Genomic DNA, 24,805 nt, shown 5'->3' on the forward strand with positions numbered 1-24,805 from the left:
CTGGGGGCAGAGACAGAGAACAGACACACCAGTCATCACTTCAAAGAGTGACAAGAGAACGAAGAGAACAGGATAACGTGGCAGACTAAGAAGAGTGAAGAAGGCATCAAAAAGCCTGGGCAATTTCAGAATGTGGGCCCTGGAGCCACACTGCTAGGGCTCACATTCTGAGCCTGCCTCTTCTGAGCTGCAAACCCTTGGGTAAGTTACCTAAAAACCGTCCCCTGTTCCCCATCCGTAAGCTGGGGATTAAGATCCTCCAGGGTTACTAAGAAGACTCCAGTGAATGACAACTGAAAGGCCTTCAGCACAGGCCCCGGCACATGATGGAACACACACGAGCTGCTGTCCAGTTTCTACTCTGAATATTCCAAGGGCACTTCTCCACGATCTCACTGCGGCAGGTCCTGGCCCAGCAATTTCTTGGAGCAGCTTCCCCGGACTGGTGAGGATCGACAGGAAATCTCTCACCTCTGACACTTCGTGGGTGAGATCCACAGACTGGCTGCAAATATCACAAACCACACACCCCGAATGCCGCCTTCCAGGTGAAGGGCCTGGCCCGGAAAGACTCTTCAACACGAAGATAATAGAATCTGCATGGGTCTGGCCTATAGGCAGGAGGCTCTGGCCCCCTGACCGTCTGCGGCTGCCCTGGATGCCAGGCTGAAGCCAAGAGAGCAGAGCACCTCAGCGAACTTCACCGGAAGGACACAAGCCTCTGTCAATATCACTGACTGGGGGAGTGAGATGGTGTGGCAGAGAAACAGGAAGACTATTCACTGCCTACACCTTTTATACTTATTGAATTTTGAACTCCATAACTGTACCACCGACTCAAAATACTGTATTGAAAAATGCAAAAAAGAAAGCAGTGAAATGCACTGGTCATGACATTTCAAACAGACATGTAACACATAGAAATTAAAGAAAGAACCTGAAGGGGAACACTGATGCTCTGGAGCCCAGATCCTCCCCACACAGATTGGTCATCACCGTTCAGATGCATGAAGAGCTTTGCCATGTGTGGATTTGAGTTTTTCTAAGCCCCCAGCAATCATACTTCCCAATTTAAGAGCAGGATAAAGTATGAAACACTTTCTTGTAAACCAGCTGCTTGGAATTTGGATTGTATTTTGATTTGGGAATAATACAAATAACCCAAGGCCCAGCAGCAGAGGGAGGGCTGGGTGGATGTACCATCTTTGTTGAGATGAAGTATTATGAAGACATTAGCATTTTGTTTACTAAGGGTACAATAAACTGAAAAAGATGCTTGGGGTTTGATATTAGACAGAAAAAAAAGAATAAAAAATGGTAGACATGGTATTGGTATAAGCTACCGGGGGGAAAGAGGGCAGAATTCCCTCTATATTGGCATTGAAAACTGACTAGCAGGAAACACCAAAATGTTAGGAACAGCTGCCTTGGAACTATGGAGACCTTTTCTTCCTTTTTTATACTTATCAAGGTTCTTTACATTTTTTTGAATGGTGCATTACTTTTTACATTTTTAAAGTGTTTTTTTAAAGAACAGAAAGAATGTTTTGAATAGTCTTTGGTAAACAGAACCTTTTGGTCTTGTTGACTTTTTGTTTTTGACAATACATGAGTATAGTTTCTTCCTTTGGGAAAGCTACAATATTACCACACTTGGCAAAATACATGCTGTCTCCATTTACTAGATTCTAAGAAACTGAACACGTTATGACAGTATTCACTTAAAAGCAGCAGCTAATATTCTATTAAGCAGGTGCACCTACATCAGCTTAAACATTCCCCATGACAAGTCATTTTTGGTTTTTCAGTTATTCATATTCTAATTAATGCTGTGCCAAACAACTAAAGGTTGTTTTCCCCACCTCTTCTGTGTTTAGAATAAGATTTCCTTAATTTTTAGAGCTTCAGATATCACTTTTTTTTTGGCCACCAAACAAAATCAAAAAGGTCTTTGTCAGTACAACAGACAGCCCACACTGTGCTGCAATGTTTTTTATTTAACCAAAACTAAAAATGGCTCCACTGTGTATCTGACAAAAATGAATCCTGTCAGATAACTGAGCCATTTGCCAAGCAAAGTGATAAACAAGACATGGAGGGAAAAATCATGGTGCTTCAACTCTTCATTTTAAGTTGGATTAATAATAGGATGGGTGTGTGTGCGTGTGTGTGTGTGTTTCATCTGCCCCACTGTAAGTGTTCCGGGAGTGAAGGCCTTGTAGGCATTTACTAACACTAACGGGATTAGGAGGATATTGCAGGCGTCTGTGCAGGAGGGCCACCTGATAAGGAAATAACGCTGAGACGAAGAAGCCCTCCTAACAGTTTGCTGCAACTTTACGAGCAGCCCTGCACCCAATCCCATTCTGAAAGGCGTGGTGCTCCAGCAAGGGCGCAGGAAATGTGGCATCTCCAAGGTTCAGAGGGTGTAGTTTGGGCGGCCATCACTGAAATGAATAATGAAGCAAAAAGTAAAGGGGGACAGCAGCGTGAAATACAGCATTAAATGGTGCCAGCAGTGGGCGTGGCAGTGAAGGAATGAAATCCTCACGCTGCCCCCAAGGGGGTCAGTCCTTTCTCAGGGCAGCAGAGTGTGGCCAGGACAGGGCCACACCCGCTAGGATGGGGCGCAGCAGTGAAGTGCTTGGGGTGGTGGCCCCGCATCTTGGTCATTCTTCCAAAGGGGTGAGCACCACCCTATGTTTGGTGGGAAAAAAATGTGACACCTGAAGGGTTGAGGGCCAGCTCTGCCCCTGTGGCCTCTGGAGAGGAACGGTGCCTCTGGTGGCCAGGGGCTGGAGAAGCAGGCTGGCTTGGCTGAGGGCAGAAAAGCTCATCTGGGTGTCGGGAAGAGGCCCTGGGTAATCCCTAGTGGGCACCCACCGAGGCCCGCCTCCCCACGGCTGAGCCCCTTGCCTCATCCCAGAGACCGAGCAGCACCCCCACTCCGAAGGCCGCGAGCGCAGGCGGGCGCTACCTGCTCCACTGGACACTCTCCAGGCCCGTGGCCGCGCTCTTCTCCTCGTCCGTCGTGTTCTGCTCCTGCATCGAGGAGCCGGCCGCCAGCTCCGGGAGCTTGCTGCGCTCCATGATCACCATCTCTATCTCTGGAAGCAAACACAGACATGGGGGTGAGCCCACACAGCTCCAGACCGAGACTGACAGACACGCTCAGGCTCAAGATGGAGCCTGTAGACCGCTCCAAACATGTCAAGCAAATGCTCGACAGTGGTGACAGGAGCATCAGTAACACGCATGCTGGGAGAAATAAGACGGAAGCCAGACCTCTCTTGCCCTTCATTCTGGCAACACCAAGAAATGTGGCCCTGATTTTAACAAGAGAGCACAGATTGCAATGATTTATTTCAAGATTTAAAAGAAAAAAGTTATTTATTCTACTTCATTGATACCACACTTCCTTCCCAGAGGAGTTGAGGAGCGTGGAAGAAATGACATGTGGTTAATAAAACATAACCAAATTCACTGAAAATATTCTGAAACTGTTTACACCGTAGAAAAGGCTCTGATGTGAGTGACGAAGCCCTCGTTTTCCCTTCCCATTTACAACTCCCAGCAGGCAGAGAGGGGAGGAGCCTCGTTTTATTTTTCCCAATTAAATAGGGGCAACTTGTAGCCCCCAGCTTAAGCACGGTGTACATTTTCATTTGCAAGAAAAAATCTGAACCAACAAAGGGCTTTTTTCTTTGTTCTTTTTGGCTGGGGGGAGATACTTAGGTTTTTATTATTTATTTTTAGAGGAGGTGCTGGGGATTGAACCCAGGACCTCATGCATGCCAAGCATGCCTTCTGCCACTGAGCTATACCCTCCACCCTTGAATCAACAAAGGAAACGTCCTGAGTTAGAGATGGGCAGTTGCTGAGTTGTGAGGTGTCCCTGTTACAGAGTTCCCTGACGTGCAAGTGTGGACCTCCAAATACTGGATCCCAGAGTTCAGGTATTGTCCCCCCATCTTTGGGAGACATGATGAGGGAACAACAACGATGAGATGTGAACCCATTTTTCTGTTTGGGAAGGACGGGCACACACCCGGGCTCTGCCACGGCCTCGCCATGTCTTTCTCTGGTCTCCTGCAGGGGCCTCCCACTTGGCCTCTGCTTCTTTCCTTGCCTCCTAGTTTGCTGTTTGCACAGACTCAAGTGATTTTAAGTGGAAATTAGCTCAGGTCGCCCTTCTGCCTTCCCATCATACCCAGGACAAAATCCAAATGCCGTCCACGGCATCAAGGCCTGGCATGGCCTGGCCCCACTGGCTTCTGGCCTCACCGCCAGGCTCTCTCCGCCGGCACCACACCAGCTGTGCCGAGTTTTCTTCTCACTCGTCTTCCATTACCCAAGCTTCTTTCTGCCCCAGGATCTTTACACAGCTGTTTCCTCTGCCTGGGACGCTCTCACAGGTCCTCCCTATCCAGGCATGACTCAGTCATGTCATTCAAGGCTCAGCTCAAATGCCACCACCTCAGAGTCCTCTTCTCAGACACTCTTTCCACTGGGTTTTCCTTTACCTCTTTCAGCTTTTATGAACTAAATGCCATACTTCATTCAGATTTCCTTAGTTTCTCCCTAACATTCTTTCTCAGCTCCAGGACCCCATCAAGGGTGCCATGTTACAGGTCTCCTTAGGCTTCTCTTGACCATGACAGTTTCTCAGCCTTCCCTTGCTTTCGATGACATTACAGTTTGAGGAGACTGGTCAGACTTTTTGTAGACTGTCCCTCAATCTGGATTTGACAGATGCTTTTCTGATAGTTAGACTTGGGGTTGTAGGTTTGTGGGAGGAAGACCACTGAGAGAAGTGCCCTTCTCATCACTTCCTATCAAGGGTACAGGCTATCGACATCGCTTGTAACTGTGGGTGTTAATCTGCAGGACTTGGCCAAGCGAATGTCGGTCAGGTTTCTCCACGGGAAAGTGATTTTTCCTTCCTTTCACCCCACACCCTTTGGAAGCAAGCCATTCAACGCAGCCCACATTTAAGGAGTAGGGAGTTGTGTTCTATCTTCCTGAGGGAGGAACAGCTACATGAATTATTTGGAATTCTTCTGTAGAGATCTGTCCCCTCCCCCCTTATCTTTACTTTATAGTATTTATAACTGTTACTGTTTTTCAAATGTTCGCTTTAGGCCACTTCGCTTTTATGAAAGACCTACGTCAGTACCTGTTTTCACTAACTGAAAGAAATCTGAAAGGGATCTTCCCTTTCACACACACAAAAAAGGTGAAAAGCAGAAACAGCGTTCAGCGCAGGTGCTGCAGCTGCGGTGACAGGGGCAGCGCGCACCCCGAGCAGCTGGAGCGGCGCCGCCAGGCTCCTTCCCCTGAACCACACTCAGCACCTCGGCATCATGTCCCGTAGCTCTGAACTGTGTCTGTGAGCATCTGTGCTTTATCTCCATTTATTCTGTGCATCTGTTAGCAAGACGTATCCTAAGACAATTGCCTCTTTGCTTTACGCCATTCTGGCTTAACGAAAGGCTTCATAGGAACATTCTACTTTCGGATCACGGGGGAAACCTGTACTTGGATTTTATATTTCCTACGTATTGGTTTGCTTGTTTCCTGCTGGCCTTCCCCCACTAGGATGTGGGCTTTCTAAGAATAGCTGCCTTATCTGTCCTGCTCTCCCCCAGAATTCCAGCGTCTAGCCTGGGGCCTGGCACAAGGCAAATGCTCATTAAACATCTCTGAAATGGATGAATGGATGGGAGGTTTCGGTGGCAGGCAGGGCTGGCAGTGATGCATGGCAGCTGTAATGTGTAACGCATCCCCAGCCTGTGATCAGTGTGTGCACAGTGTCCTCACAGGGAGGTGTCGCATCCCCGCCCCCATGCGGACTGTTAAAACATGACTGTGCTTGAGACTGTCCTCTGACACGGAGGAGTGCACCCCCACATGTCCACAGGGGCCTAGAGCTGGGGGGAGGGGCGAGGCTCGGTCTCACTAGCCCCTTCCCTCCCAGTGGTCTGGAGTCAGACATCACAGATCAGAGTGGCCCCCACAGGGCCATCCCCCAGCACACAGGTGGGGGCTGACATGTGATTTTTAAGTGTTCTGTGTTTGCCTAGTTTTATATCTGTTCATTAAAATAAATTAGAATTGCATCCAAGGCATTAGAAATGCATTAGGAGAAAATTCTAACTGCACAGAAAATCTGTTCTTTTGTGGATGTTACTGCTTAGGATGAAGCTAAATTTAAGAAAAAAATAAGTCAATTCACAATGAACGCACGGGGACATGGTGGAGGGCAGGAGACGATGCGGACTGCCGTCTGAGAACCACCCTCCCCTCCTGTCCTTGCATCTTCCCCGCCACCAGCCTCCTTCAGGTACCTCCCAACTACCCTCGTCTTCTCCAAAGTGGGATGCAGACACCTCACTGGGGAGTACCTCTTTTATTTTTAATTATCCTTGTCTTTTAAAAATCTATTTTGTTCATGTTATGATGCATATAATGTTAGCACATTAATACAAGCATGTATATAGTTCATAATAAATGTATACATACTGGGGAGATGCATGCTAAAGTTATGTATTTATTTGTGTTTATGGATGGGGTGTGCCGTCAGAGACAGCTGAACACTACCAAATGAGATGAGGTGCCAGCCACTGGCTTTTGCCCCGTGACCTCTGACCTGATTCCCACACTGCTGCAGCCCCACTTCCTCCTTGCCTGCCTGGCTGACCTGGCAGGGAGTCAGTTCCAAGGACTCCCCATGATTATGGGGCCCAAGCCGGAGTGCTTCCACCTGCTGTGATGTGGTTGTCCCTTTTTGCCTTTCTAAACTCCCTGGACATGATCAGAATCCTGGAGTAGGGGCGGGGTTAAAGATAATCCAGTCTGGTGCTCATCAAGCTGTGTTAAGTGGGTGCACGTTAATTCTGAATGACTATTTCCCAGGGCACCACCACAGTAAGAGGGGAGAGGGGAGCTGCTCCAGGTCCAGGGCGGGTGGGTGTCCCATCGTCTCCAACCTCGGGTTCCCTCACGCACTCCACAGAGGCCCCTAAAGCTCCTTTCTGGGATTCTGGAGCTTCACACAAAATGGGCTGAAGACCGCTAGTTGGGTCCTGGAGACTGTATATGAGGAAACAGAAACTCACAAGCGTAATGACTGTTAACACAGCTAGAGAAGCAGTGGCGAAAGCCAAAGCCTGCCCCCTCGCATCCCGCATGTGGAGAACTCGGGCAGGACCAGGTTCACAAGGGCCTCTCCTTGCACGACGAGGTTTCCGAACCTCGGCTGTGTCAGCCCGCTTCTCACAGCTGCACCCCCATCCCTCCCGCTCCAGCCAGCACAGCTGCAGGATGAGCTGCTCCACTTCATTTTCCATTGAACAGTTCTTCCAAAGCCAAACAGGTTTTTCCCCACTTCTTTTTAAAAATTTTATCCACACAACTCTTAAAACTAGCAATTCTTTCTTAGGTTGGCCAACTCCCTCAAACTGTATGCAAAATGCTCCGTGGCCATGTGAGGAGTGGGTAACAGGTTTCTGGGGAGAGGGTCCCACCAGATTCTCGTCACTCTAAAATGGACTCCACAACCATCTTTAAAAGTGGGTGCCAAAGAGGATCTGGCCTGTCTTAGTGACTGAGGGTCAAAGTGCACCCTCTTTATGCCACTCCGGGACGTCCGGCGTGGTTCTGCACAGCCTTCAGGGCCCCCACTGCCACATCTCCCTTCTGGCACCATGCCTGCCTTGGTGCGGCCTAGATCCCCTCCCAGGGTGCACACACCATGCTGCCACCAGGGAGAGCACGTCAGTGGGCTCACATGGACACAGATTTCCACTGATGGTCACTGAAGCAAGGACCCAGGCTCTGATGATGAATCCCCAGGGGGCGCCATCTGAACCTCAGTTATTACACCATGAGCCCCCACCTAGACGAGGTTTCTGTTTTGGAATCTGAAGGGGACTGCAGCAACACCCTAGCCCAAATTCACCCATTTGCCTGCCTTTACAGTTTCTGCCGTGTCTGTGGGTTGCCTCCACTATTTGTTATTTATTTAATCATTTTATTTGAACCTTTTTTTTTTACTTAAATACATTTTAAAAGAAAACTTAAAAATAAATCATTCCTATACCCTTCAACTGAGCAAACCCACTTACAGGAATTTATCTGGAAGATACACCTCCTATGATATGAAAATGCACACCCACAAGGGTATTCACTGTGGTATTATTTGTAATTGCAAAATATTGGAAACTACCTAAATGTCCAAGCATAAAGATTGGTTGAATAAACTATGGTACACACACAGTGCAGCTGTAGAAAGGAATGAGGAAGATCGCTGGGAACTGATACGGACTTATTTCCGGAGACAGTGCTAAGTGAAGAGAGCAAAGTGCCAAACAGCATATACCGTGGGCTATACGCCGTGTGTAAGAAAGAAGGGAAAATGAGAAAGCATACATACATCTGCTTCCTTTTACACAAAGAAACACAGCAGGGCTAGTCCAGAAAACAATGTTAGTTATGTATAAGAGGCGGGGGAACAGGATGGAAGGAATATGGGAGGGAAGGACGCTTCTCTGTACAAACCCTTTTGAATAGTTTGAGTCTGTTAACATTCCAAATTATTTTTTTTAAAGAAATTAAATCAATATGAATGGGAAGGGAGAATCCTAAACTTTAAAAAAAAAAAAAGGGCTAAAATATATTTCAAATGAATACCACACGTACCCTGAAGGGGGAAAAGAAAGGAAGAGTAGACGAATTCAAACAGTCCATGAACACAATACTCGACTCTGTATGCTCAGTTTGGATACAGGCAAAATACTTGGGGGTGGGGGCGGGGAACTGCAAATGACCTTGAATTCTTTATCATACAATAAACGATTCTGAAACTTTTAAAGACGTATTACAGGACTGAGCAAATACTAAATGTTTTGATGTCAGTGGGAGCCACAGCTCTCGCTATCAAAGAAACATACAAATCTAGAGTGGGAGAAGGAAGGCAAGAAAGAACTCTCTGGGAATTCATTGGAATTGGAGATATTGGTAATGCGTACTTTTACATGCATATATTTTCTAGCTCTGTCCACCGAAAGGGCCCAAAAGTAAGACATCTCATGTGGTGATGAGCACAGCTAGTGCTCAGATCTTGGCCTCTAGTACTGCTGCCCACTGAAAGGAACCAGGGCTTTTCAGAGAAATGACTAACCCCAAGGGAGGCAGAGTAGGTGGGAAACGAACCTTGTTATGACAGAAAGTGTAAGGACTGCTTAAAAAATGACGGGGGATATCACAAGGACGTAGCCAGTCTGAAAGGGTTCCCAAGGACCAAATCTGGGACAATCTGAGCATCAAATTCATTACAGTAATGAAATATAAACCACTAAAAAACCAGAATCCATGATTCTGTGCCAAGAATAGACAGACGGATAAATAAATGAATGGGAAGAACGGAGGAGTCTTGCTTATAGTGGAATACTGAGGACTGACTTTTAAACACGGAGACATTGGAAAACCAACATTCTACCACCATCCTGGTAAAGACGGGATCAGGCAAGAGTTTTAATGCGGCACAGAATATCGGCATTATCTCAAAGTGTTTCCCCATGGATTGCTAATCAGTTTCAAAGAAAAGAGAAAGGAATGATACAGTGGAGAAACTGGGCCGTACCTTGACCAGGTGGCCAAAATTAACATCGCCCATGAGGGACAGAAGGATGTTATGTGCCTCCACATGTGACACCCACGGAAGGACATGTCACCTAGGCCATATTTCAGTCAAGAATGCATCGCCTCAATTTAATCACAAAGAAACATCAAAGGCAGAATGAAGAATGTTTTACTAAAACAAAGGAGGGAGAGGTTCTGTAGTCTTCAAAAATGTCAAAGTTGTAAAAGAGAAAGACAGACTGTGGAAATGTCCAGAGGAAGGGGGCTAAAGAGACATGGTGATTCAGGGCACGATTTGAGTCTGGCCCAGTTTTTATACTGCAAGGAGGAAGTATGCTGCAAAGGGCGCCATTAGGCCAACGGATAAACTGGAACATGGACAGAGGAAACTATGGTGAAGCTGGTAACTGTGCTGTGGTCACAACAGAGATGCCCTGTGCTTAGCAAATGCAGGCTGAAGAATTTAGGAGGGAAGGGGCATGATGGGTGTACCCTACCCAGAAAAAAAAAGTGTGAGAGAGTAGGAATGTCTGTGAGAGAGAGAGAGAGAGAAAGACAGAGAAAGAGAGAGAGTGTGGACGTGTGGAGAGAGAAAGAATATGCAAGTAAGAAAGCAAAGGGGGTATAAGACGTTAAAAGGAGAAAGCAGATAAAGAGTAAACAGATGTTCTTTATACTTTTTTTGTTTTTGTTTCACTTTCTATAAATTTGAAATCATTTTCAAATTAAACATTTTTAGAAATTACTTCTATAAGCATAAAGCCAACAGAATTAGAAAGTAATTGCGAAAACACACACAACAAATAAATGAAAAGGTGCTGAGGCCTGTCGTGTGCACGGAAATGGGGGAGACTGGGGAATGTGACAAGGTGTCGGATGCACACACCAACCACGAGGCTCCCTGGAGCTGAGCTCTTGGCAAGAATCCTCTCACCATGGTCTTTAAGGCCCTCTGTGTCCCACCCAAAGCCATCTCCATACCTCACAGCTGGGGCGATGCTGATCGACTGCAGTCTCTGCATTTTCTGGAACGGAAACTGAGGCACAGAGAGATCAGGAGGGAGGCCTCTGGCCCCAGCTGCCCGCGGGCTCCTCGCCCGGCACTGCCCGTCCGCTCTGTCGTGTAAACGAGCATCAGTGCAGTTGTTTCAGGGGCACAGGTTCAGTTTGGGAGGATGAAGAGTTCTGGGGCCGGGAGGTGGGGATGGCTGCACACGATGTGAGTGCACAGGAGAGGCCTGAGGACCCTTGCCACCCAAGGACATCAACTTCTGTCCCTGGATATGACAATTCTGGCCAAGTCCATGAGCTCCCCCAGCACTCTGACACTCTTGACTTTTTTAAATAACGGCAATAATTCATCAACTTGCCCGGGATGATGTACATTCTCATCTGATTAATATTTGGTAAATGAAGTGCTTTTCGGGGAAGTGGCGGGCATGACCTCCCGACAGTCTTTGACTGAGAAATTCAAGGATTTTCTCAGTTGCCCTCTGTGTTCTACCGTCCAGTAATCACGGCAAGGACAGACAACGAACAGAGAAGACGGGGATCATGAGAAAGCCTTAAAGAGGAGGTTAAGGGAAGGAGGAGAAAGATGCCCTTGCTGGTTACCTAGGAAATAGGGGAAAAACCGCATGCTACTGGCTGGCTTTGGAGCAGAATTTCAAGATTCAATCAGTGCCTGGCAATGACAGGATGTGAATACACTGAGTATTTGGGGTACCCTTTCGTTTGTTTTCTAATTATTGTTTACTGGATAGCATGAGATTGAATTCAGAACATTTTTCTGGGAAGTTGCTTTGCAGAGGATTTGTCTAAACTGACCTCTAATCCTTCTCTTCATATTAGTTAAGCCCATTGGAAAAGCTGATGCTCCTACATCTCTCTACCAGCCAACCCATCCTTCTCCGCCTCCCTCTCTCTTCTCTCTCTCTCTCTCTCTCTCTCACACACACACACTACCCACCTCACTATTCATTATAGAAATTAACAGAGAAACAGGCCCCACAGAAACTTGCCAGCGTGCCCAAGGACAAATCCCCACAGCCAAGCTCAAGCACCCTTTCCAGGCTCCCCGCTCTGCCCTCCGACTTGCCAGGGCTCCTACCCAGTGCTCACGGGTCACATGCTAAATGCTGAGGCACTGATGTTCTCATTTCTGACACCCTAATGGCCGGGCTTCACACAGGCCCCTCTATCGGTGGAGAAGCACAGGAAGGGCGATGACTTTCCCAGGATCACCAAGTAACCGTTCTAAGTGAATCCAAAAAGAGGCGACCACCCTCTCAGACTGGAAAGCAGGATAGGACATGAACGTGCATCTGGGTGAACACTCCTCTGGCCAGAGGGGCCAGGGCGTCCCTGGTCTTCCTTTCAGTATTCAGCTCCTGAAAAATTAGGAGCCCTGTGATTTTCTTGGTTTCAGAATGAGCTGCCCATTACTTGGGACCTGAGGCAGGGAACATTTCTTTGCAAACCGGGGATGGAAGTGGAGGGTCCAGGGGTGCACAATCATTTCACACAACTTCCTTGTCTGGGCTTAAATGTGGAGGAGGTGTGAATTCTGGGTGTTGCGTTTGTAGAAAAAAACAAGTTAATACCACATTCAAATCAGGTCATGGCAGAATTGTGACTTGTGACCACATGCCTTTTCACTTCTGTGCTTCGTGCTGCCTTTTTCAGTAAAGATTTCAGCACTAAAATGGGGGTACCAGGGGATGCAGGGAGGAGCTGGTGCCAGCATCTCTTTACACAAGAATCACCAGGCTATCAACAAGCCCCGAGATTTAGGGACAATGCAAGAAGCAGGCTAGGGAAGGAATAATTTGGAGAAAATGGCCACATATTCACCTCAAAACAGAAAGAGAGAAGACAGCCCTAAGGAAAATTGAGGCGTAAACAGAAATAGCGTGGCTTCCTAATGGAGCATCTGCTGTTTCTGCTGACCCGACATTTACATCCCCTTCTTCTGATGAACGTACCTCATTTCTTACTAAGGGAGTCACCTTAGGGTAGATGCATAACCCAGGCCCGGCCAATCAGCACAGAACATCCCTCTATAGGGCTGGGCAAGCCAGGCCCATTCTCACCAACAAGCATCACTGGCCCCCAGACTTCACTGCAGCCAGGGGGGAAGGAGCAGCTTCCTCTCCACTTGGCAGTAAACTGGCAGGGTGTGAGTCTGGCACTGCCAGTGGTCATCCGTGCCCCTATGTCCAGCCTCCCAATTACGTGAACAATAACTGTCTTTTTTGCTTAAGTCAGCCTGAGTTGAATTTCTAAATTTTGCAACTGCACGAATACTTAACATATCCTTATTTAAAAAAAAAAAAAGGTCATTACATGAATTACATCTATAGTCACAATTTCCAGATGAGGAAAATGAGGTCCAGAGCTTGAGGAGACCATCCAAGGCACACAGTAAGCCTAGCTGTCAAGGCAGGATTGCAAGGCAGCTCTCCCTTCTCCTAGGCACCTCCCCCATCTACACTGTTCTCTGGGTTGAAACTGAATGAGGAAATGTGCCTGACACCCTTCCTGGTCACAGGAATTTATGCCCAAACACAGATACAGCCGAGGGAGAGGACACCCACCAGCCGTACCTTCAAACAAGAGAATATCTAAGAGATCAAACAAACGATTCAAAAAGCCCCAGAATACAGCTCCTGATGCCCAGTTAGGCATCTCTCTGCTGGACGGGCCTGAAAGTTGTACTGATTTATGGTGAGCCGGGCGGGAAGATTAGTGAGCGCCTGAGAAAACAGGAGGGTGCTAAGATGCCGAGGGGGTTGTGGAGAGCCATGCTCAACCGAGCCCTGAAGTCATTATCGACTGTCCAAGAAAGCCTCCATGGAAACTGCTGGGCCCTGTCTGGCACAAGTCAGGTGAGTATCCGCCCATCTCTCCCCTTGCCCCCCACGTGCGGCAGGTGGGATCAGCCTGTCGTGAGTCCTCGCCCCAATCCTAACAGGAAGCTGGGACGGCAGTCTGGGCACTGCAGCCCCCATGCGCCAGGACTGGGCTGCCTGGCTGAGTCATTTGATTGTGTGTTTGAGGCCAAGCCTGCCCCTGTCCACACCATGGTTAGTCATGGCCCCGGCCTGGTTAGAGAGCAGCCCTTAAAAGGGCTGGAACAAAAGAGGTAGCATCTTTCCAAAACAAAATTGACAAGAACGCAGTGTACAAAATGGGGTGAAGTTGTCCATTTTCTCCACTATGTGGCTACAGGGCAGCTAAATCTAGGGTTTAAGCAGGCAATTTTCTACCAAGTTAGAAAAAAAAAAAAAACCAAAATGATCCAAATAAGCAAACAAGTATGGCTTACCTTGTGTTTGCCCCTCACCTCCCCACCAGTGGTATCTGTTGGCAAAGGTTTCCCAAGCCAAACAGCAATTCCTAAACCAAAATGCTTACTGCGCACTTTGAACAGAAATAAAAGCATGCTGGAGATCTCAGCCTCAAAATGAGCCGGTGGCACCAGGGAGACACTTCAGTTTTACTTATCGAAATGTGATGGTGACATTCACTGAGAAGTGCCAAGAAAATCAGAACAGGGCTGGCGGGGTGGGGGAAGGGGTGGGTTTCGGCTACATAATTGCAGCAAACTCCCCAAAACATACGAGTTTCCAGTCACTGATTTATTGAGCCGCTCCATTTTCCAGCTTCAGATGCCCTGGACTCACAGTCCAGGCTGATGGGCTGGGGAGCTGGCTTCAGAGCAGCCACTGCTAGCCCAGGACCCAGGAGGACGGCTTGCAGGAAATGCTCCCCACACCCCCAGCAGCCCACAGCCGGGAGCTGAGGAGCACCTGGGTCTGTCCCAGGAGGCGAGGTGGGAGTTCGCCTTCACGAGCAGAGCCCCCACCCCACCTGCGCCCCATCACCTCCTCCACCGAGTGCCTGGGGCCATGGCCAGTGACCCCATCTGTGTGGCTGCGAGCCCAGCCCATGACACAAGCGACTGGACAGTTTAAGCGTGCTTCATTCCACAGAGGACAACGCTCTCCAGATGGAGGAGGTGCTAGCATTTAAATGAGAGGAGGGTGGAAAGCAAACCAGAATCACCCCCGACAGGGGCAAAAAGAGGACACAGTGATTCTGTTTACTGAGCACATGTGCACCAAACACAAGTGCACCTCACTCTAAACACAGTCAGGACTTGGAAAAAATCTTAATGTCAGAATCCAGGGGATTATATTTGACCATTTGATTCCAACAAACCATAATCTCATTTTTAAAAGCATATCATTTCATTAAGCATGGGCATTCTTCTTCCTGCAATGCACTGGAAAGGATGACTTCTGTCGAAGATCTTAATCCCAGGTTATCGGGAGTAATAAGACCAGCAATAATGATCGAGATGATGATAATAATAATAGTAACAGCAGGACAGGCGGCAGCAGCAGCAGAGCCTTACGCCGTGGGCCAGGCCCTGTCCCCAGCAGGATACACGTGTTAACCCGTCTAGGTCTCTTAAAAACAAAGTGAATTCTACGTGTTATCCTCTTTTTACAGCTGGGGAAACGGAAGCACGGACCTCTGTTAAAAGGAGAGGACCGTGCTCCAGGACACCCATCCGACAAGGGCAGGCCTTGTACCGGAGCTGCCCACAGCTGCCTCCGAACCGCTGGTTGTGCAGAGTGAGGTACACTGGGGTCCGGAACGACAGGTGCACCCACTGACACACAGGGGACCACACACAGGACAGCCTGGCTCGCAGGTCGGCGTTTGCAGGCGCACTCACCTTCACTCTCCCCACTCGTCTTGGTGCCTTTTGAACCACCCTCTGTACCTTTAGCCTTCTCGGCGTCTTCTTGGGCATCCTCGGCGGGCCCTTTCTCCTCGTCCTCTTCCTCCCCAACGTTTTTGTAGTTGGGTCTCTTTTGCACCCGCCTCTTGCCCTTGTGCTTGTTCATCTCAAGGGACCGCTCTAGCGTCTCGGTGGGTTTAATGAAGCACCGAATGCTGGGCTTGGCCTAGGAAAGTCGAACCAAGACAACAGGCAGATTTGAGCGCTGGACTCACGCTGCATCCTATTAAGCTGCCCGAGAGTTTCTGCCCCAAGAAATTCCTGTCCAAAACAACAAATGCTACCCCTAGTTGATTACTGTAACTGTTATGAACATCATCATTATTATAATCTAAACAACAGCACCAGCTACTATTTATTGCCCACGGTCCTAAGTCATCTACACTTTACCAGTACCAGCTCTGTGCTTCCCAAAGGTCAAAAACACACTTCTGATTAATGCTTTTATGGTACTTTCTACGCACCAGATGCTGTTCTAAGGGCTCTGACTATATTAACTCACTTAAAGTTTACAAAACCCCCACAAGATAGTACTGCTGTTACGCTCACTGTACACGTGATGAGACCGAGACTCAGAGATGTTAAATGACCTGCCCAAGGTCACAGAGCCAGGAGGTGGCAGAGCTGGGATTCAAAACCACTTATCATCTACACAATTTACATCTTAACCACAGCACACTGATGTGCTGGCTAAACCTCTAGTTTAAATACACTTATTTTAAAAGGAACTGTATATCACTATGGAAATGGAACACCAGCGTATCTTGCTATTATAAAAATAAAAAACAGAAAAGAAAAAGCAAGGTGTATTGGGTGTAACCAAATGCTGGCTCTCTTTAGAAGGGGAGCCTGGCAAGTATTGGCAATGAGTTCTAAAGCTCATCCCCAAAAGAAGCCTGCCCCTAAGGAAAACGTTTTTCCCTAAAAAGTCAGAAGCCTAAGAGAAATGAGAAAGGCCCGTGCGTTCATATCCCACATTGTGGAAAACATGGCTGTATCTCAGTTCTTAGAGCAACCATGAGCTATAGGGATTATCTGTCCCATTTTACAGACAGGAAAGTGAGATTCAGAAGGGTTAAGTGACATGCCCAATGCCACACAGCTACTGAGCTGCAGTCAGAATTTGAATCGAAACTTGCCCAATCCCAAAGGCCAAGCTCTTCCTAAAATATCAGTGTTTCACCGGGAGCTCAAACTCAGTTTCATGTTTGGTACTCTCTGAAAAGCATGTACGTGCAAACGAATCAGGTTTAGAAAGAAGCAAAGACAAAACAAAAACAAAAACAAAACAAAACTATTCCTGATTTGTTTGAGGTAGGATTCTGATTGAAGTATTTTTCTCTTTCCAGGGTCCAGATGACGTTCAGACATCATTTTGTCTTTGAAAAGGAAAGTTTTAAAGGAAACTTTTCCATTATCTTGATACAGTCTATCCATCTTCTGAATTTACCCCATACAACCGCCAATTATATTCTGGGGGCTACCGGACCTTGCCAATAAGTGAAATGCGCTCAAGGAACACAGATTAATTTCAATAACACTCAAAACAAAACCTAATTGAAAGCTAAATTAGCATCCAAATCCAAACATTAATTTTTATTTACCTCCTTTGGATTATTCATCCACAAAAATGACAGCTAAATTGAGACGAGCTTCTACTGTCCAGGAAACCCAGATAGTGCATTACAGATGCCGACAACCAAGAGCCCAGAGATGAGAGCATTCTGAGCTTGCAGCACTTGACAGACAGCATCCATCAGGGCCCACTTAGGATGCTGTGTGATTGAACGCAGCCCCAGACGCCCGCCTCATCCTCTCCTGAAGGACCCAAACCCGGTAAATTGGGGCCTCAAGATGAAGTGACTGCTTCCTCTGATCACCACTTACTTCCAGGGAATTTTGGAGCATGCCACATGCAGTCAAAGCTTTCAGGAACAGAAAACTGAGACCAAACACAGAGCACACCACTGGTTAGAAGCTATGAGTAGAAATTCACATGGATGGATGTAGAAACCTCTCCCTGAGCTCTGCATGGACTCAGACACACAGAACAACTGGCAGTAGTAAGGGAAGTGAAGCAACGCATGAGGTCCAGGGCTGGTCAGAGTGGTGTGAAGCCCAGCCGGACCCTACATGAGCTGTGGGGCCTCTCAGAGCTTCCAGCCTCTTGTCTAAAACATGGGAGAAGTAATTCTGGCCTCCTAGAGCTAAACAAAATCATGGGTAGAAAGTTCCTTCAGAGCCTGGTGATATAGGAAGCATCCAATATATAGACAGCTACCTTCCCTTCCCTGCATACATGAGAGAGAGAGAGAGAGAAAGAAAGAAAAGAAAAGAAAAACTCAGCTGTGAAAATGAATTTAAAAACTTTCCAAGGGCTATTCTTTTGTCAATGATCAGGTGTTAGGGAGGGAGGCAGAGAAGGCATGCTTACTAGGGAAATTTCAAACCTTTAAAATGCAACCTACCCAGTAAATAGCTGGAAATAACCTAAATGTCCATCAATAGGGGAGTGGTTAGGTAATTATGGTCTGTCCATAGAGCGGGAATCCACGTAGATGTTAAAAAGACTGGGGTCTTTTTAGACCTAGATATACTGATGCAGAAACAGTACCATGATAAAAAAGGAAGGACAAGGAACAAAGCTGGGACCCTTTGGGGTAAAGCCTTATGATGGTGTAAACACAACTTTTCCTGGAAAGCTGCACAAGGATATATTAGCATTTCATGTCTGGGGAAGGAAAAAAGGCAGGTGGTACTATGTGTGCACACCCCCAAAAGTGCACTTAAGAGATTTTCACTTCTATACCTTTCCTCCGTTTGAAATTTCTTATTGTATATGCATATAAACTTCTCAAAAAATTCAACAGGGATCATTTGGATATTGGAATTATGATGTTTATTTCCCCCCTTTTTTCTTCTATATTTAAAAAGTCTTATTTAAAAAAAAATACTAACAACAACAACAACAAAAATCCCATAGTTACCATGGAGTTGCTGACAGGGCGTGGCTGGGAAATGTGGGCAGGGACTCGTTATCATTCCTGCCTCCCGGCTGCCGGCTCCCCCGGAATCTCTGTGTTACACTGGCCAACCCCGGATGCTCCAGACGGAAAGCCCCCGCGGGCAGTGCCATCTTATACCCCGCTGTGCTCCTGACACTAAACCAGGTGCCTGGAGCAGGGCAGGCCTTGATGGACTGCTGCCTAGTGGCCTGTCCCATCCATACTACATCCAACGTGACAGAGAGAAGAAGAAGAAAACAGAAGAAAAGAGAGGGTGGATGGAGAAAGGGGCCTAACACCCTCAGGAGCCAAACTTAGTGGAAGAGCTAGCAGGATGGAACCAACCAGAAGAAACGGGAAAACCCACTTCAGAGTCAAAAATCAGAAGGCCTTTGGGTTTATCTTTTTATAAAGAAAGCACCTCACGCACGCCTCAGAGAAAAGAATCCTGCAAATAAGGTCTAGTTTCCCAAACGCCGCAGGCTTGGGTTTCCCTAAGGGCTCACCCCCCCAGGGATCCGGAGCCTGAGCTGCAAGGGGAGAGTGGAGGTGCGGGGCCCTCCTTGTTGCCTCCAGAGACTCTGCCAGGCACCCGAGTCGGGGATGCAGGAGGGGAGCCTTGGGCTCTGTGGCTGGACGTTTAGGCAGCCTGGCTTCTGGGGTCAGAGCCAGCTGCAGTACAGCAGTGTGTTTTCAGGGGTGGTCTAGGGGTCTAAGTACTCCCTAGAGTGTCTGCCCCCACCTGCTGGTTAAGGACACCGTCCATCAGCCTTCATGCCTCCAACCTTTGCGCCTGGCTTCAAAGTTACATACTCGAGAAGGTGACTCCCCCCAGGGGTCAGCGATAACTAAGGCCTTTCAAGGGTGGCAGGGTCTGAGAAAAGGTTCTGCAAGGACTGCGAGAGGTGTCAGGAGCAGGGGTTCAGGAGGAAGGATGCAAACATGCAAGCCCAGCATTGCTGATGCCACAGAGGTCAAACACAATGTCCTCTGTTAGGTCTGGGTGTGCCCCCTTAGAAAAATCCTGACACAGACTGCATAAGAAAGACCAATCGATCAATCAAGGATTCCGTTCATGGTTAAAAAACAAAACCATTGACTTAAAACATGTACATATACATCATGTTTTCCTGCGTTGATAGGCATTTGCATGACGGTACACAGAGCAAGGCCTGGAAGGATACACAAACTGAGAACAGTGGTTCCTTTTGAGAAAGATACTGAGGTTGGGGAACTTTCACTTTCTACTCTAGTTGCTTCTATATCATTCAATTGTTTTACCCCAAGAAAGTATTACCAGTGCCATTAAATGTAAAAAAATCTTTAAAGAACATATCTAATATCACTGAACTATACATTTAAAAATGGTTAATCCACTGTAAGTGTTGTTTGTTACAAGTATTTGACATTAAAAAAAAAACTTTTAAAAAAGCACCCCTAAAAGTGAGAATGGTGATTAGCTGGGGGGAGGAGTGGGGGAGGAACTGGTTGCAGACTGAGCAGGAGTGGTGGTGCCCTGGAACACAAGATGCCAGAGATGTTTTCTGTCTTGACCTGAATTACAAGCTTCCCCTGTGATCTGAAAGTAGAGCGTTCCTACGAAACCTCCTGTGAACCTGAAGGGTGTGAAGCAGAGAAGCAGTCACCTTAGGACATGGCTTGCTCAGAGATGCACAGAATGAATGGAGATAAAGCACAGATGTTCACAGACACAGTTCAGAGCTACGGGACGTGATGCTGAGGTGCTGAGTGTGGTTCCAGGGAAGGGGTTTGGCGGCCCCGCTCCCGCTGCTCGGGGTTCGCACTGTCCCTGTCACCGCGGTGGCAGCACCTGCGCTGTGCACTGTTCTCACTTTCCAAGTTTTTTTCGTCAAAGTGAAAAACCTCTTTGGATTTCTTTCAGCCTTCTGTAAAAATGTCTTCTATAATAGAGACGTGGCTTAAAGCAAACTTCTGAAAAGTGGGGACACCTGTACACAGTAATGTAACCATGTGTACGAAGCCATCAAGCAGTACAGTGAAGATCACTGCACTTTTATGCACTTCATTTATGTTACCTCTCAATTTAAAAAAAACTGTTAACCTAGAAGGTTTCCAGTAAATTCAGATCGTCACAGTGCCCTAAATATGAGCTAGGGGCAAATTAGACAACTCGGGAAGCTGGCTTCACTGCAGTCGCCGGAGGGCTGACCATTCACTGAGCCCCGACTAAGCACCAACACTGGGCTAAGAGCGAGGAAGCCAAGGGCAGGCCTTCACTGAGCTCACAGTGCAGCCAGGAGCCGGCGGTATACTGCTGTGTGTCCCACACGGACACTAGGAGACGAAGGAAACTGAGGGCACGGAGGAAGGAGTGGGGAAGTGAGCCAGGATGGGGGCGGGTTGGGAGGGGAGCTTAGGAGGGCTTCGTGGAGAAGGAAATGATTGATCCGAGTTTTCAGTATTAACAGTTCACAACACTTAGGAGGAGAGGAAGGCCAGCTCAGAGTTCTGGACAGTCACCCTTAATTCTGTCAAGGCCAGAGCCACCTAGAGCTGGTGTGCGTGGTGACAGCGGTGGTGCCCTGGGACACAAGGTGCCTGGCTCAAGCTCCCAGGTAGCAGCAGGCACACAGGAAGGAAGTCAGGGGGTGGTTCTGGGCCGGCCAAGTGGCGCTTCCCGTCAGCTGTTCGTGAAGGAGTTCATTGACACTCATGGCCTAAGAAGGGACGTCAGCGTGACCCTGTCCCGGCACATAGCACCTGCTGAGAGGGTTTCTTGGTACCACTTGGTGATGCGGGGAGGGGCGGTGGAGAAGGCAGCCTGGGGAGCAAAAGCGCTGCGACAGTCTACACATCACTCACTAGGTGGCCCTCTGACTTGATGAGCGTGATGGACGAGCACAGGCTGTGATTATCTCCCATTTCCGTTTCATGTGCACAGAGCTCCAAATGTCACGGGGGTCACAGTGACCCGGGTTTATACCCACCGTAACCAACGGCACTGCAGCACGTAGCTCTGCAACTGGCCATGAAGGGAAGCCAGGCGGATAAATGCTGCAGAGCAAGCCCATTCTCATTCCAGAACGAGGTGATCAGCAAGCAAACATCAGGCGGCGTAAGCTCCGGGGTGATGTATGGGTATGCGTGCTACGTGCCAAACCCTGAGTGACGTGGGGCTGCCGAGCCAGAGCACATGCGCGCATCCAGAAAGCACAACTGTGACCACGTCAGCGAGACAACGGGGCACTGCTGCCAAACTGAACAGGGAAGATCTAACCCATGGTGGGGGAAGCATGAAGAGGTAACAGGCCACTTCCATTAACAAGAGGAGCATGGCACTCTTCCCCACGATTGGCCAATTATCAGGGAGCGAGGCAGCGGCCGAGGCATAACCCAAGGCAGCGCCCATTTATCTGGCATCGGAGCGGTCTCAGAGCTCAGAGGCCTCACGCTCCGACTGCGGGAACCAGCAGGTCATGTCAAGATGGTGCTGGGACTTCTTAGAAAGCTGCCCCCTGGGTGCTGCTGGGTCTGTGAGACCAGCCTCATCCCCTGGCCTTCCCCACCCTGTCACCTTCTCTGTCCCCCTCAATGCCCGGCACCGCCTAGTCCGTCCCTCTGATGGTGTGTCGGGCATTTGATCAACAACTAATGAATTCCTGCAGGATGAATGAATCCCCAAGGTATTAATCCCAAGCCATGTATGATTAAAAAGGCATGTTCCATGCTCTTGCAAAATAAAATATCTTATATTCTTCCATTAAACAGCGACAAAGCATTTCGTTGGCATTTCTTTAGAAGGAGTGTTTTACTACATTCTGTTCTCAAAAAAAAAAAAAAGGTAATGAACTGTGAAACAGTGGTGACTCTTGTCACCTGCAATGTTCGGTCCGGAACCCTACATCTCACGCTGCACCAAGTGACTATCACTGTGGATAGTGGCAGAAGGGCACGAAATGCAGCAGCACGGGGATTTGGGGCTGACGGCCTGCAACCCCCCACAACTGGGTGACAACAAAATGATCCCTTAACCTCTGTTAGGTGAGCGTTGGCTTCCTCACGCAGAGAATGTGATGATAATACTGTCTCACTCTTTGGGTTGTCAGGAGCCTCAGATGAGACAGCGAGGAGGGGAACAAGTGTGCTCCTCTTCTGGAAAGTGAAGGCGTCCCCCACTCGCACTGACCCAGTCAGTACGTTGCTTGCCTACCGGCCTCTCCTCGATCCCAGACAGCCAGTTCACAACCATCGAGGTCTCTGATTCGCCATTTTTTGTGCCTTGACCACCCCAACGCCCTACCCTTCCACTTTCATCAGGGAGAGTTTCCTTCCTTTGGTCCTCAAATCCAGCGTCACCTCCTCGGGGAGGACTTCCCTCACCGTCATCTCCTGAAGCTGTTTTCCATTTCTTTCCAGATCCAAACCTTAAACCTGCGTTGACGTGCTTGTTTACCATGTTTCCCACCAGGGTGTCAGGACAGGGACCTTGTCTGTCTTGCTCATCCTGCAGCCTGTGAGGCCAGCACGGCACTGGTCTGGAATGTGTGGGTGCTTCCCAAAGACTGCGGCTGAGGGGGGTGCGGGAGAGAGCGAGGGGGCGTCGCTCCTGCTAGGGAAGGGCTGTCCATACCCCAAGTGTCACCCAGAACAATACTGACTGAGTGAATACAGCCTTTTCAGCTTTTTCCCCCCCTTCTCTGCTCATGAAGCTTTCAGGAATCTGCCCCGTGCCCAGCTTGAAGTTACCAGGGGTCCCCTGGGGTAGGGAAGGTTATGACCAGCACAGCAAGTGGTCAGCAGGCAGTCAGTCTCAGGCCAGCCAGGACTCAGAATTCACAGGGGCAACCCCACTATTCAGCCCCTGGGATGCGTTACGCCCACCAGCCACGCTGACTGTCCTCAGTCAGGCAGTAAGTGACGCACACCACTTCCCACCTAGCCACTGTTGTTAAATCACTAGAGCAACGACAGAGGGAAGTGACCGGAGTGGCCCTTTTCTCATCCACGTGCTGTCTCCCGTCAGGCAAAGCACCCCCGCAGTAAAATCCAGTATCCCAGTTGGAGGACTGTGGCACTGACCAGGAAAGGATTTCCTTACTCATTAGATATATGGTGCTCGCTTCCCTGTTAAGATTCATTATCTCAAGACATGCCAAGTTTACTGCAAGAACCTTCCAGATCCCAGGGTTAGGATGTTCCCACTTCCCTTGGTGTAAACTCTTGAGTCCTCCAATGGCTCCAAAGGCACCACCTACTTTAGACTCCCATCCCCTCTTCCCCCAACCTCATCCCTGACTACACTCCACCTTGCCACACTGCTCTTTGCTGTTCCTCTGACACACCAGGCACACTACTGCCTCGGGGCCTTTGCACTGGCTGTTCTTTCCGGCCCAAATGCTCTTCCCCCAGATATCATGATTCGCTCCTTCACTTCCTTCAAGTCTATACTCTAATGCCACCTTCCCCATGAGGCCACCCTATAGAGAAGTGCACCCTCCCAAGCCTCCTGGCACAGCCCTCTTCCTTCTCAGCTTCACTACAGCTGCTCTTCTAGTGCACGCCTCATTTTCTGACATGCTTTGATGTTCACTAACAGTTTTATTGTCCCTCTGCCTCTCCTCACTATAAGAGAAGCTTCTGGAGGTCAGAGGTCTTCATTTTGTTCATGGTGTGTCTCCAGTGCCTAGAACAGTGCCTTGCGCACACTCGGTAACTGTGTGTTGAACAGATGAATAAGTAATAATGACTCAGCTTCAAGGGACTCAAGAGTCTTAGAAAACTCCAATGCCCAAAGGGGCCTGGCTGTGATGAGAACTCACAAAGCCCTAGGGCACAGATACCAGAAGTGGCAGGTGCCCTCTTTTTCTGTCCCCACCTTTGGTTTTCCTGATTTTAGCCAAAACCTGGAAAAAGTCACCAATGACTAAACGCAGACTAGGAGAGGTCTCCATTCAGTCAGGGGCGTGGCTCCCCCCCGGCAGCAGTCTCCAGCCTGGTGGCTGCCCCAACCTGTTCTGTGCCAAGCTGCCAGGCAGACAGAAAAGCCAGCTCAGGCCTGAGTCACAGAAACTTCTCCACCCCCAACCCCACTCCTGAGTTGCCCACTGTTTTGCCCTGTTGGCCCATCCGGCCTGTGGCCATTCTGAGAACCTCTGGCCCTTCTCCGGCTCACTGGACCAGGACCAGCACCCCGGCCCCTTGGGTCAGTCACCCGCAGCCCTGGCCACAGGCCACTCCTCCATGAGCCTCCACACCATGGTGCTGGACAGCTGTGCAGGACAAAGGGAGAGATGACGGTTTCTAAGAGGTCTCTCATCTACCACGATGCTCTGCTTGGTTTGTGGGACACGCTGCGTCTGATTCT

General features: G+C 48.6%; 1 protein-coding gene across 8 annotated transcripts in view; it reads right to left on the bottom strand.

The window, feature by feature from the left end:
* The window catches only part of CLEC16A (C-type lectin domain containing 16A), a 195,423-nt gene that overhangs the window by 132,533 nt on the left and 38,085 nt on the right, over positions 1-24,805 (bottom strand). For 6 of the 8 annotated variants that reach the window (XM_072942207.1, XM_072942203.1, XM_072942204.1 and 3 more), the window contains exons 10-11: positions 15,389-15,620; positions 2,978-3,107 (exon numbers count right to left, since the gene is read on the bottom strand). In XM_072942207.1, the coding sequence (XP_072798308.1) occupies positions 2,978-3,107; positions 15,389-15,620 (362 nt within the window). The remainder of the gene's footprint in view (positions 1-2,977; positions 3,108-15,388; positions 15,621-24,805) is intronic. The other 2 variants (XM_072942205.1, XM_072942206.1) reach the window with 1 other exon arrangement.

The sequence above is a fragment of the Vicugna pacos genome, chromosome 18, assembly GCF_048564905.1.
Source record: "Vicugna pacos chromosome 18, VicPac4, whole genome shotgun sequence".
NCBI classification, from domain to species: Eukaryota; Metazoa; Chordata; class Mammalia; order Artiodactyla; family Camelidae; genus Vicugna; species Vicugna pacos.